Here is a 14,805-nt window from a genome sequence, read left to right as displayed (position 1 = left end):
TGCCTATGGAAAGAAGACTACAAACGTTGGCCGTCGCAATATGGGTTCTTTGGAACGCTTTCGGGGATTTTTGGGGATACATAATCGTGACCTATCTTCTATTCTACACAGAAACGGCACGCTACTTCCTGCTACTGTATTTCCTCTGGATGTACTATGATTGGGACACTTGCCATCAAGGCGGTAGAAGGTAACGATTCTATTACTCTCTTAAAGTCGTCAATAATAATCTTGAAGATAATTATTCAATGTTGCAATAAATGTAAATGAGTAAAAAGTCCATTATGATATTCTCATAGAATCTTAGAAGAAAATAATATTAGCCACGATAGAAATTTTTTAGAAGGATGACAGTTATTAATGTTTAAAGAATGACTTACATATCTTACATTTCAGTGAACAGTTGTGGACAAGAGTGGTGAGAAACAATGTGTTCTGGCGTTATTTTTGCAATTATTTTCCGATAAAATTAGTGAAAACCGTTGATCTAGATCCTAAAAAATCTTATCTTTTCACTGTTGTGCCTCATGGTATTATATCGATGGGAATATTTGGTTCATTCGCAACAGATGAATTGGACTGCAAGAAGCTATTTCCTGGATTAGAAATGCATGTAATCACTCTCGATCAACACTTCAAAATACCTCTATTTAGAGAATATGCTTATATTTTAGGTAAAATTTCTTAGTTCTCGGCATTCATTAAATTTTTCTCACTTAATTGCAGATAAATCTCGCAACAGTATAGTAAATATTTTCGATATTTACGCTATGAGTACACATATCAAAATACATTAAAATTATAGTATCGCATTAAAAATGATGTATGTACTTTAAAAGAGACAGCCATTATATATATATATATATATATAAATTTCAAATCGTTAATAAGCATTTACAATTCCTATATTCTTTCCGTAATTTGATTACAACGATAAATTCTTGAATGCTTATAGGTGGCTGTGCTTCTAGCATAAGAAGTGTCAAATATTTACTATCGACACCACCGAGAAGTCCGTACACCGGAAGAGCTTCGATTATTGTTGTCGGTGGTGCTTCCGAATCGATGGAAGCGATGCCGGGCACTTATCGTACACTTGTGAAAAGAAGAAAAGGTTTCGTGAAATTGGCGCTAAAATATGGGTAAGCGGTTTTTTCTTACATGCATATATAATTTTTTTTTGCGTACTACATTTTCATGACAATATTGAACGTTTAGCGCAATTTCAAGAAAAAATTACTTTGCAATCTGTTCATATTACAGATTTTATTTACATTAAGCAAATCACATCTCAAGAAAAACTTGTTTTGAAATCCGTTCATGTGCATCAATACAATTGTGGATCGTTCAATTTTTAAAATTATAATGAAACATATAAATAATAAATAAATTCGTTAAATAAATATACTGTAAAAAAATTACAGGAAATTACAAAGTATGATAATAATCACGCATAACAATCCTATTCAACACGATTCAAGTCTAATGCAATTGTATGATTCAGTACGGCGTTGGTTCCTGTCCTGTCCTTTGGTGAAACGGACTTATACACTCAAATATATCGCCCAGAAGGCTCGACTTTCAGACGCATACAGAACTATATTCGCAATCTTATTGGACTAGCACCCATCGTTTTCTCGGGCAGAGGATTCTTTCAGTATTCATTTGGCCTTATTCCGAATCGGGTGCCTGTCACCGTAGTCGGTATAATTCTCTTTATATATATATATATATATTTGACATTATGTGTGCATTGGCATCATGCAAATACTAAATTACTAATTATCTCGTTATTTTACTTCTACATTAAAATTTTACGTTTCTCTTCATTGTAGTTGGTAGTCCTATTGAACTGCCGAAAATAGAAGAGCCCACGACTGAGCAGATCAACGAATATCACGAAAAATTTATGAAAGGTTTGGTTGAGCTCTTTGAAACGCAAAAGCACAAATATGTAAAAAATGCAGAAAATGTTACTCTCGAACTATGATTTGAATGTGTGATATAATGTAAAAAAAGTTGTTACTGTTTTCTAATTTCTATTAGAAAGGCACTTGTCACTACTCTAAAGACGGAATGATTTCGAAAGAAGATTCTACATACAATTAAAAGATTTTAATTACATTGTTACATTATTCATTTAATATACATAGTTTATTTATAAACATTTTCGGTACTTATTAGAAGCTGAGTCAGAACTTAAACACGCGCAAAAAAATATATTGAACGAAATTTAATTACGTGATGTCATTGCTGCAATTTTTGTATTACATATGAAATATGTATCTTTGTACATTAGAAGTATGTTTAAATCATTATTAAAGTTAATGTTATTTTTGAAGAATAAAGTCAATTTTTTACATTTTTGTAATATTAAAAAAAATCAACTTGTATTGCTCAAGTATGCAATAAGTTTATTGCATAAATAATAATTATAATAAATAACTTTTTATGTTTAATTTGATGTCCAAATAAACACTCTAATAAAATTATTAGAATTGCATTGATTGAATTATATAATAAATTAACTTTTAATAATTATTGTATATAAATAAGTATCATTGTTGTCTATAAAACTATAAAAATTTATATGAGATAATTTAATAAGTACATTAAAATATTTCTCAATTATTAATATTAATAAGAAATATTTTAATAATTAATAAGAAAATTAATTATTAATTATGTTAAATTATAATTTATTAATAATATTCTTAATAATTAATTATTAATTATTAATTATTAAGAATTTTTATATTTTTAATTTATTAATAATATTTGGCAAGCGATCGAATTCACATGGCATTTCGCAGAAAAGGAACAATTAAGACAGCGAAAATCAGAAAGCCGAGACATATAAGACTTATTCTTAATACCTGTAATATAAAATTTTTTATAGCTGCGTACATTTTCTGCTCGCTTGTACTTTATACTTTTACCATACCTTGTCCTGCCATTCTTTATGCGTTATGCATTCACGAAAACTCATGCGAGTAAACTGCACAGCGAAATAAAGCGGTATCCAAGAATTGGGCATAAGGGTAAATAAAACTTTATCTAAGGACTTTCGGAAAAGAAAGGATTTTTTCGTCACTAAGTCTCTCATCTGAAAAATACAATTTGAAATTAAATGCAAATCGACAAATGTACGAGTATTCAAAAGTGATAGTACGGTAAATTTTACTGATTCACATATCACTCATACCTCAAGATAATTATACATTGCGAGATCGCATATTGCATGCCCATTGTCGCACCTTAATTCCGAAAATTTCGGCAGAACCTTCGCGAAATCCGAATTATAGCGTTCCATTAATTCATCGAGCACCAGAATGTCTTCAAAACCCTAATAAAATGAAAAGAAAGATATTATATAAAAGCAAATTACATTAATTGTGCTTACGTATTTTCTATAATAACAAACATTAAAGAAGAAAGTGATGTTATGGTCTTTGTAAGTATGATTGTTCCTCTTAATATCTCCGCTATTAAGTGGCGAATTCCAATGATTACTTATAGATTCGTTGAGTCCGTAGCCCATCATTTATGCAATAGCACTAATATGCTAATATGGAATAGCCTGACATTTGCCATAATGTATTTTTACTTTCATTTTAAAATGTTTTCAAGATACATTTCAGCGTTTAATTACGCACATATATATGCTTCCTCATTCTTCTTAAAATTGGGCGTATTATCACGAATTTATATACACTTGAGTGTTTTTTTTTGTTATTTAACATTTTACCTGTACACATTTCGAATTATGCAAAGTTAAACAATAGCATTTTGCTTATAGTCCCATAACCGTGCAGAAATCTTTTCTTTTTTTAGATTTTCATATCAAAGTAGATATTTGACAAATCGATTGCAGCTGCTAGTTCACGTTACATATACGATAGATTTTTAGCACTGACCAAAGACCCAGACCGCACCGAAATCGATAACCGGAACGTAATCATTATTTTAGTCGGACCGAAAATCGGACTGAAATATTATGCAGGCTTATAGACCGGAGCCGTAAAACCGGAATTTTTTTCCTGTTTTTGATTCGGATTTTTTAAACGTTATTAAATGTTTAATAAGAATTATTTTATTTGGAGGAATTCGTAAATCCATAGTCGCCATTGGCAGCTCATTTATAGATTGAATTCGAAGCCCAAATGCATATGTATGGCGATATGACATTCTTGCGTCCCTGATCCACACTTTGCACTGAAAACTGGAAACAGAACAGTGCACTTTTATTCTATACATTTATAGCTCCTTTAGTCCGTGCCATGGAGTATTTTAAAGAAATATACGTAATAAGAATAAACTATGTCTATGAGCGCCTTCTACTTGCACCAGTCAAGTTCAGGTAGAAAGGACAGAAAGCATTTATTCCATAAATTGATCTAGCTCTTTTAGTCTGCGCCATGGAGTATTCTATAGAAATCTACATAGTAGGAATAGACCGAGTGTATCTTCTATTTGGCAGTGAAGATCAGGTAGAAACTAGAAAGGTCAGAAAGCAGGTACCAGTAGTTTTTTTCTTCAACGAAAAAAAGTGAGAGAAAAAGATACATGGTACCTGTCTTCCGTCTCTTTCTTCTTGACTCTCAGATTTTGCGCCTTATGTTTCGATCGTATTCTTACTATGTTTATGGAGCAAGGCCCGGAATCTTCCATTCTAATGACTCATAAATTAATTTTTTTGTTCAATAAACATGAATTTTTTATATGCAACTTATTATACTTGTATTACCTTTTTTATACATTTAACAATAAGTAATTATACACCCATAACCGAAAAAGATTGAAATATAAACTTTACGATCATTGTTATATCATTGATAAATCAAACTGGAATCAAAACCGAAAGTTGGGTATAGCTTCGAACCGTAACCGTAATCAGACCGAAATTTCATTTTTTTTCAACCAATTTTATTCAACTAAATTTCATTTCGGTCCAGATCTCTGGTATAACAACCTATATAATAGGTTTATTTGTGTACGTATATATTTGCATACATACATTCAGCAACGTTTTTTGCAGTATTTTATTCTTTGTATACATATTAGTAACAAAACACTGTTATTGATTTATTGTTATTTTAAATAAAATCAATTATTTAAATCTATTTTTGTATAAGAACCTTATTACCATATTATCATACTTTTATAATAAATAACGTTCTAAGTAATCTTTAAATTTTATAACACTAAATCGATTAGACTCAATTGCACGATTAACATTTTGACAAATGTAACCATTAAGTTTTCAAATATTGATTATTAGCGAAGTTATTGTACAAAATGTAAAAGGGGGAGGGCATAATACTACCTTCTCCTTTAATGCACAGTTGTGCATTATTATTTATATTTTTTCCGCAAATGTATATATAATGTCGATATATCGCAAAATAATTTGATTCTTTAAATTCCTCAAATTGATTTAACGAATTAACTTACAGTATTCATTCCTTGAGCATAGAAAGGAACCATGGCGTGGGCAGCGTCTCCAACTATGACAGCGCTTTTCCCAACGTGATAAGGTTTGCACTGTAAGATGCACAAGATCTTAGATCAGACTTATTTAATCAAATCAAACGATCGCAGAATATAATAAAATTAAAATCAACCTTGATTGATATTAACGTTTGCGGTTCTTTTTCAAAAAATTGTTTCACTAATTTCTCTTCGCCAATCAATTGCAGAAGATCCGGGAAATGCTCGGTGTAAAAGCTCAATAATGCCTCGCGTGTCTTCAACTTATCGAACATGCGAAATGGTGCGAACAGATTGCCGGTAAACGTGCGATCTTCGTTCGGCAGGCAAGTCATCATAAATTCACCGCGCGGCCAAATATGAAGGTTGTTACCACTCATCGCAAACTTTAACGTGGGACAAAAAGGACTTTAATAAATCCATATGGCGAAGTATTTGAAGAAGTTTGAAATTAATTTAAAATTGCATAACTATATGTTTTCTTACTTCGTTATCTTCTCTACATGGCACAGAGATTTCCACGTAGCCGTGCTCGATGTACGTTTGGGCGCAATTAAAAAGCGGCCTTCCAACCATAATTTTTCGTACTTTCGAATGCGCGCCATCGGCACCAATTATTAAATCAGCTTCCGCGTCTTCCGTCGTCCTGGTATTTATACTAAAGACAAGAAACTAGCTACATACAGAGCAAAATACTAATTTTTTCGATAACGGTACCGTTCACTCACTTCAAGAATTTCATCTTTCCTTTCTCCAAATCGGCGTCCACAAGCTTTCTGTTGAAATTGAGTTGCACTTGCGGATATTTTTCCGCGGCTACCGTTAAATCGTAATCACAACAAAACGAGATTTATAGATGGTTAAATTAGATTTCATGTTAGATTAGTTATCCGATATCTCGACTTAAGTTTACGTTATGGAAAACGGGTGCTATACGAGAGAAAGATAATACACGCGAATTTTTGCGGCTTCGTGCACAACGGCGTCATCGAATATCACGTAGGAGTAGACGAGCTTTTTTTAACTACATCATCCCGCATCAATCTCGTATTTCCTTGACTTACTTACAATATGATTAATGTGACATTTATTTTAAATAAATTATGACAATAAATTGACTGTATGCTCAAGTAATGATCAAATATGTGGAAAAATTCATTATTTTAAATAATAATTTGTCTTTAAAGGAAATAAAAAATGTGGGATCTAATTCTTTCAGTGAGTCTACGAGTCTTAACTCTCGAAAAAATCAATTTTGTAATATTAAGAATGCCTTTGATCGTTTTTGAGCTTAAATAATTTATGACTATATTTCGACATAAATTGTTTATCTTGACAATAAATATAAAAAAATCATTACGACCAAAATTTTGTAATAGAGAATAAATTTATTTTTAAAAAGATTATTTGTAACACAATGTTAAAAATTATATGAGTTTAAAGTAGAGAAAAGTTATTAATTCTCAAATACAATTTTTTTTAAATTAGATTTATATTTTATCTTATTTTAAATTTATTTTTTATCAATTTTTTCAGAATTAACCCTTCCTCGTTATGTTAATAACAGATCAATACGGATCATGTTATCAATAAATCGCTTGTTAGCAATAGAGCGTTATTAATAAATAACTTCAATCCATCAAATGCATGTCAAATAATATTTTAATTTTATGAGTATTCGATTAGATTTAGAGAGAAAGATTATTTAAGATGTTAGTGGATACGGTAACGAAGGAAAGTACATCCGATGCATTAGTAAACCGATATGTGATAATACAAGATAAAAAATGATATTTAGAAAGTATCAAGAGTCGTTATGTTCTTTTGTTGTTTTTATCAACCAAATTATTCTCTTCACATTCGATTGTAATTAGTCAATTTCTGGTAAACGTAGAGACAAATGAAGTCACAAATACACGAGACAGATTGGTTGGTGAAAATAACGAAAGAGCATACATAACTTTCGATACTTTCTAAATATCATTTATTTATTTATTATCTTGTACTTAAGTTGTAAACCACATACACATATAACCGAACAGCTAAGCAAATCCGCGGACATGTCAGCGTTAATACACGTTTCTATGAATTATTTCGACGCGGAATAGTTTTCGGATTATCGCAGTTGGAGTAGCGACGATGCAATCGCTACAATACAAAAAAAAAAGAAACATACCGTCTAATAAAACCACATTGAGATATCGTCTGTTGATGGAGTAAATGCACTGCAAGATAAAAAATAATTGCGTGCAAACATTTAAAAGATAAGCAAAGTTATACGCGCATATATGCGGAGGATATTTAGAAATATTCGGTAATTTAAAATAAACTAAAAACGCACGTTTCCTTTGACGCTGTCATAAATAACTTCTTTCAAATTGCCATTTTTGTCATGAAGCATTCTGCCACGCATACGAGTACCATGGCATTTCACCAAAATATCTTCAAGACCGATTGCCTTTAAAGCATCTCTGCCACGGAATGATAACGCCAGATTGATACTTTGACCACGTGACTTTTCCATTCGTATGTCTAAAAATTTGAAAACTCGAATACCGACTATTCACCTCCCAAGATATTATGTTCTTAAAGTATTTAGAAAATAACTTCTCAAACTTTCATGTTAGATTAGTTATCAACTTTATCAATTTTATCTCAAAATCTTATTGATAAAAAATATCAAACTAACACGATATACATGTATTATATTAACATATTATATTATATAATATATTAGACATTAATGTACCATATTATTAAAAAAAATAAAAACTTCTAAGAATAATAAATAAGTCAAGATTGGCAAATAAAGTGCTAAAACTCGAATACAATTTTTTAGCGTTCTTTACCTGATCGATATTCATAAATGACTACTTGATGACCTCTTTTAGCGAAAAAACATGCGGCTAATGTTCCAACCTGCAACGAGAGCAATAGCTTCTTTTCCTTATTCACCGGCCTTTTACTCCAAAGTCGAGAAATGAAAATATTTCACGTACCAAACCACCCCCGATGACGGCAATACGCGACTTGCCTTCCACTTCTGCCATACCTGTTCCGTTGTGTACCGAGACTACTGATCAACTGCACTAGCAAACTGTACCTCGTACCTATATATGTACATTCTCCCACGCTACATCGATATTTAAATCAATATCTTATATCTAGTGGTAACTGATAATATCCTGTTAAAAAACATTTTGTCTCAAACATTTAGACAGTTAATACAAACAAAATAAACTGACACATATAATCATACAATTAAAAGATCAATATATATATATATATATATATATATATATGTATATATATATTGATCTTTTAATTGTATGATTACATTTTTTGTGTCAGTTTATTTTGTTTGTATTAACTGTCTAAATGTTTTATAACGGATATATATATATATATATATGTATATATATCTCCCTTGCGGTACAATGATCTCGCGGTGATATATAGCACCTCTAATATAAATAATTCTAAATCTTTTAAATTATTAATATCTGCTACCATATTCGCAAATTCATCCACTACAAAAATTTCAAAATGTAGGGGATGATAGGGCACCGGGACTCGTTGGTACAAGAAGTTGACATTGCGTTTATGTATTTATGGCTAAAGAAACAATGAAAAAGTTACCGTAAAATATTTTTTTTATAACATAGATACATTTCAAATTTATGAGATCGGTTATCGGAGGAGCTTGGTGCTCATTAAAATTTTATTTAATTTTACATACATTTTTCTAGTTCTACAAACTGCACGCCGTTCGATCTTGACGCAGTTCTTAATTAAACCTAAATCTAAATACACAAGAATAATAATATCAGTATTAAATTGATTTTTAATTTAATACTAATGCTTACAAGCATTTTATAAGATTCTTTTCTTCCCCCGATGTGAAAATACTGTAAAGAAATTTTATTGAAAGGGAAGAATGTTATGAGATGTTTGCACGCATCAGTAGTATTTTGATTCACGAATATGTAGAAATTATATATTTATACATTGTATTATTATTAAAATAATTACAATATATGTATATATTAGAAATGTGATTTAGTTTTAAAGGATTTTTTTTCTTAAAAAAACTGATTTATTATACAAATACCTTAATCAAAATATTTTTCTTCGTTTTCTATAACTTTTTCCCCACAGATAATCCATCTCTTTCTGGTAAGGGATGGATTATCTGTGACAATAAAAAGATTCTTCTTTGGATTTGAACCAATTTTCAACAAATTTTCAACACTTTTTCGAAATTATAAAAGTGTGTATGTCCTTTAAAGTATGTTGCATCAACCGGAACAAGTGATAATCAAATGGAATCTGGAGCCAATATTTGGAGAATACGCGGAGTGCGATAAAATTTCCTATTTCAGCTCTAATAATGTTTGTTTCACTGATAATGTAACATTCAAAAATGCTTTTTAGGAAGCTCCATTTTTAAGGTAGTATAAACATGCATCTATTGTTAAATGACTAAATATCATGGAGTAATATTAAAGCATTATTAAAGCAATATTAAAGCAAGAAATAATAGTTGCGATTGGAATGTTTTCGACAACACTGACATTAGTACCATATCTTGTAAAACCCTCAAAACTGAATCACACTCCTAATATAAGATATTTTTTGTTATTAATTTTAATTGTTTTGACTGCATTTGATTAGGGAGACATTATCAGCGTTGTTAATTTTGTCATTCTATCTTTATTATTAAATATAAAACAAGAAAAAAATGGCTTAATATCGCTGATAGCGTACTCTTCAAACGCATTCTTTATTATTAATATATATTTATATTATATTATATATTAATATATATTTATAATTTATCTTTATTATTATTAATATACTTTTAAGTAACTACGCTTGAATTACAAATATAAATTTTAATTTTTCAATAATAATGATATTTAGATAGAATTAATGCCCAACTTTTAAATTACGATATTCGCGTGCAATTAAATATTATTGTGCATGCATTGTACCACTTTATTGCTACCAAAATAGCGATACTTTGGTTCTTTTAAATAAAAAGCTTCGCTCTATTACGAAGTGTTGCGACAAGACTTCCCATTAAAAAATAAAGAATGAGCGCGGCGACATCATCTTAACCATCGTCGTCGTCGCAGTCGTCGCCGTCACCGTCGCCGTCGCCGCCGTCGTCGTCGTCGTCGTCGTCTTTGGCTTCATCTTCACCGATCCCAACGCCGTTCTCTCTGTGTGGCCGATGCTGTCCGAAAATTCAAAAATAGCCGATGTATGGCAGTCAGTGCGGCGATGTCGACAGCGAACGACGGTTCGGCGGTACGGTTCGGCCGATGGTGGTGGTGCTGGCGGAGAAGAAGGCGGAGTACTACGACCCGCGGCCCTGCGATGCCGACGACGATGTACCATCCAAGGACAATCATCCTTCTGAGCGTGCTGGCGTTAATCACGGTCCTCCTGGGCCACGTGGACGCCGCCGCAAGGACAAAAGCCGAGGAGTCGGCCTCGTCCCGCGGCTCGGCCGGCAGGCAAAAGGAGGCCGAGCCGGTGATCGAGGAAGTCACTGCCAAGCAACTCGAACGGCTCCTCAACGAGAAGGACTTTGTTGCCGTGTATTGGTGTAAGTGCTCTGCCACTCGTGTAACGATTCTCCGATCTTTCGATCTTGTCACGAATTGTAGTGTGATTTTGAACGGTAAACAAGAATCCGTTCAAGTCTGTCTGTAGAGGAGGGTTGCACGCGACAACAGGTACGACGCGACCCTCGGATTTGCGGTACGCGAACGAAACTCTTTAAATAGAAGTATCCACTACAGAAATTTTAAATTAAAAAAAAAGTTTCCGGTACGAATATCGCATGCGCGATTATTTAAACCACTGAATGATGTTCAAGATAATTTTGACGATATATCGATGGACATTTTCTCTCCGTTACGCTTGACGGTGGATTCTCGAAATTTTCAAGTTGATGCGAAACTTCATTCTTTGCAAAATTATACTCACGAAATAGTGCGAACATGTCTAATGTCTTAGTTTTTTATTTGTGCAATTATATAATTGCACATGAAAAAATACGCGCGCATTTCATAACCCAATATATAATGAGTAACCAGTAAAATAATGAGAATTTTTCTATGATAAGTAATATACGTAAATATCACGAATACTCGGCAGAATATTATTTCCACACATATTATTCAATGTTAATAAATATTTTATTCAGACACAACATATACAAGAGATAATACAAAATATTGTGTGTGAGACATACACGCCAGTGTTGTGATAAATGGAAAATGGCAAAAGACATCATAAAGAAGAGCTCTTAAGAAAACCTTAGCTTGGCACGTTATATTAAAATGTCTTCATAAATTATTTATATAAATTATCAATATAATTTCTCTGCAAAGTTTTTGAATTAAAAAATAGGACTTTCAATAATTAATTGATTTTAAATATCTATCTGACCTTTTTCTTCAAAGATATATTATGGGACAGATATTCTATACTTCTATCTTCTGTAAAACTGCATTACTGTATCACGTCTGTGTGTTGCTTTATGATTCTTTTTCGCTTCATATTAGCCTCATTTTGTTAATCGTAAAAACGTATTAACATTTTTTGGATTCCTATTTATTATATAACACGAGTGGGTGTTGATGAAAGCTATAGTAAGAGTTACGGAACCACTGTTCGCTATTGAGACCGTTCTACATGTAGCAAAAGAAATTATAATTTTTCAGAATAATCGCGAGAGAAGCTATCTGCTTATAGATGATTATCGCTTCCACTTATAGATTTTATAATATTTAAGCACAAATATTAAAAGTTTACACATAAAATATATCGATGACACTGATAGAAAGCACCATACATTGCATTTTTGGAAAAAAAACAGCTCAGTTCTTGCTCATAACAAATATAAGAATTCTATCGTTTCCAAAAAAAATAAAGTTTTATGCTTATATATTAATTGAACATTCTGAATCTTTTTACTTTCAATTCTACCCCCCCTCTCTCTCTCTCTCTCTCTTTCTTCAGACAGATAATTGTATGACTAAGTCTTCTGTTATAGTTTCGCAATACTTTGGTATCGTCGATATACATACACGCTTCATGAACGATAGTTCTACTGCCGCAAATTACCCTCACGTGAGAATTAACAGGTACTAAATCTACTTCTTCTGCCAAGTGCTACGACCGCTCAGTAGGACAGCCTGTCTCGAGGTGGCCTCCCGAGTTTGCTAATCTAGCAACCTAATGCCGCGCGCGAAACGCTTCGTTTAATTTAAGCCCGCAGACGATATCTTTCTCGCTAATCATCCGTACAGAAGAATCTCCGTATTAATTGGACGACATCGTTCTTTTTTAAAAGAAGTATTAAGATATTGAGTTGCACTATATGCTGAATATACCGAAGGTCACATCTCGCGTGGCAACCCGCCAAAATGCATCCTTGTGTACGCCTTTCGGAGCTCCCCAAAGATAATTGATGTAACACAATCCTTCCTTTTTTTTTCAGTAGGCCAGACAAATATCGGCTAATGTTTCTTTGCATTTTTTTATGAAGATAAATAGAACTACACAACTATGAAATCCGATGGATATCGATACGTTCAATATGTCCTCAGGGTAAAAATTGCAGGGTGAGCTTCAGAACGTTTTAAAAATACGCGAATATTAATTTAGATTTGTATACATCTCCGGATTTCGTCACGATCGGACGGGAGACGGGTTACGAGCCTTTACTTGTTAAAGCAATCCAGGAAACACATATAGCGAGAACTGACTCATTAGCGTGACGCATGGCGAGACGCGGAAGCGCACGAGCGTATGATCATAGAGACTCAGCCACGAGAGATCTAGTCGTTTGTCGACTTTACTTAAGACTCGCGCATAATAATAATTTAAATTTAACTTACATCAAACAAATATACTAATATAATATTTTTATAACATGTACGATAAAATATAATAATATTTTTATTAAACGCTGTACGATAAAATGTATACTGATACATTAACATGATTAACACATGATTTTAAGTAAGACAATTAATTTTGCGGAATTGATAAAAATTAATATATTTTATTCATACATTACATCCGAATTTTATTGCGTAAACGCGTACACCTTGAAGAAAATCGAGTATCGCGGCTTCGAGAAGATGACTACTGGAAACCGGAAGAGAGCGAAGGACGTTATTCAAATGTGTTTGCATATCTTGCAAACGGGGGAGTAAGGTTTCCGGCGCGAGATAAAATTTCTGACAACCTGTTCACGAGGAGCCTACATGTCGCTCGCATATCCATCGCGATCGCATACCCACCGTGATTTTCTCTTGAATCATCTTTTCGTAATACCAAGTGATATAATCGACCCCAGATTTTCGGCCGCGAACACACCGACGTGCATCGCGCCACCGACGTGCGGTAAGCACAAGAAGCTCACTTTCACAGTGTCGACTCAAAATACATTGTCGCGAGATCTCGCGCGTTCACCGTTAACAACTTTAGCCGCACGGAAGCAAGATGAAAGGGACGTTACACTTAACCCTTTTAAGTTAGCGCGCGGCGATGTGGCGACATTTATTGTGCAAGACCAGAGGAAGTTTTTACTCTTCTTTCGTATTTTTTCCCCTGTGGCCATGCTGTTTAATCGGGCGTAAAAATTGCATCGCGCGCTGAAATTCAAGAGTTGATTCGGCCGAGCTGAAGGACGATCGTCGGAAGATCCGCCCGTCTCTTGAACGCGCTGTAGCAAGGCTGGCGCTCCGGTGGACGCCGCTTTTAGCGCACGTTAGAGTTATTTTCGCGCTTACCACTGAGAGCTTCCCCCTCTCTCTCTCTCTCTTTCTCTCTCTCTCTCTTCTTCTTCTTCTCTATCGGCTATCGTCCCCGCTGAAAACATAATACCGTCCCAGCCGCAACGACCACCCTGCACATTCGTAGATCACGTTCAGCTCGCGTAACACGGACCTGTCGCCGGCCGCACGTCGACGTCAATTTCTCTGACGAGGTTCCACGAAATAATGCATCGAGCCTTATCAGAGCGGTGGACCAGGGGGGGGAGGGGATCTTCGCGGGGGATCTCAGATGATGACGAGCTCGCGTGCCGAACCTATTTCCAGACAACCGTCTCTATTCGATGTCTATTCGACTCGTGCGAATAAAAGCTTCTCTCTTTTCCAATCTATCACCCTATACGCTTACGTCAGACTGAGCTCCTACTAAGTCACTCGTGTCATAAACATTAATCTATGAGCTACACCTTTTTATAAAAATAAAAAGGAAAAATAATAATTTTATACGCTAGAAATT

At 33.5% G+C, this 14,805-nt stretch overlaps 3 protein-coding genes across 6 annotated transcripts in view; 2 read left to right on the top strand and 1 right to left on the bottom strand.

The window, feature by feature from the left end:
• Positions 1 to 2,348, top strand: part of LOC105455020 (2-acylglycerol O-acyltransferase 1-like) — an 11,026-nt gene extending 8,678 nt beyond the window's left edge. The window contains exons 3-6 of the mRNA XM_011698050.1: positions 397 to 674; positions 956 to 1,142; positions 1,505 to 1,704; positions 1,836 to 2,348. Of these exons, the coding sequence (XP_011696352.1) occupies positions 397 to 674; positions 956 to 1,142; positions 1,505 to 1,704; positions 1,836 to 1,990 (820 nt within the window). The 3' untranslated portion in view covers positions 1,991 to 2,348. The remainder of the gene's footprint in view (positions 1 to 396; positions 675 to 955; positions 1,143 to 1,504; positions 1,705 to 1,835) is intronic.
• A 401-nt stretch (positions 2,349 to 2,749) lies between these two features.
• LOC105455021 (kynurenine 3-monooxygenase) lies at positions 2,750 to 8,578 on the bottom strand. Its single transcript, XM_011698051.1, has 11 exons — positions 8,490 to 8,578; positions 8,340 to 8,409; positions 7,832 to 8,022; positions 7,667 to 7,715; positions 6,219 to 6,306; positions 5,977 to 6,148; positions 5,625 to 5,876; positions 5,455 to 5,544; positions 3,206 to 3,346; positions 2,945 to 3,106; positions 2,750 to 2,876 (listed from the first exon to the last, which is right to left on the bottom strand). Exons 1-11 carry the CDS (start codon positions 8,538 to 8,540, stop codon positions 2,796 to 2,798), a joined length of 1,347 nt encoding a protein of 448 aa, XP_011696353.1. The 5' UTR covers positions 8,541 to 8,578; the 3' UTR covers positions 2,750 to 2,795.
• Positions 8,579 to 10,759: 2,181 nt separating this feature from the next.
• LOC105455018 overlaps positions 10,760 to 14,805 on the top strand; it is a 32,951-nt gene continuing 28,905 nt past the window's right edge. For all 4 annotated transcript variants that reach the window (XM_011698049.1, XM_011698047.1, XM_011698048.1 and 1 more), the window contains exon 1: positions 10,760 to 11,104. In XM_011698049.1, coding sequence (XP_011696351.1) covers positions 10,777 to 11,104 — 328 coding nt within the window. In that variant the 5' untranslated portion in view covers positions 10,760 to 10,776. The remainder of the gene's footprint in view (positions 11,105 to 14,805) is intronic.

This window comes from Wasmannia auropunctata, unplaced genomic scaffold (assembly GCF_000956235.1).
Source record: "Wasmannia auropunctata unplaced genomic scaffold, wasmannia.A_1.0 LD335963.1, whole genome shotgun sequence".
NCBI classification, from domain to species: domain Eukaryota; kingdom Metazoa; phylum Arthropoda; class Insecta; order Hymenoptera; family Formicidae; genus Wasmannia; species Wasmannia auropunctata.
This window is presented reverse-complemented; position numbering and strand designations above follow the sequence as displayed.

What these genes read in the sequence shown, in the direction of transcription:
- LOC105455021 (XM_011698051.1), bottom strand. Translation starts at nt 8,540, where the DNA reads ATGGCAGAAGTGGAAGGCAAGTCGCGTATTGCCGTCATCGGGGGTGGT. An exon ending in CCGTCATCGGGGGTGGTTTG is followed by an intron (nt 8,410 to 8,489) that starts GTACGTGAAATA and finishes CTCTCGTTGCAG; the next exon opens with GTTGGAACATTAGCCGCATG. An exon ending in ATGCTCAAGGAATGAATACT is followed by an intron (nt 3,347 to 5,454) that starts GTAAGTTAATTC and finishes TCATTTTATTAG; the next exon opens with GGTTTTGAAGACATTCTGGT.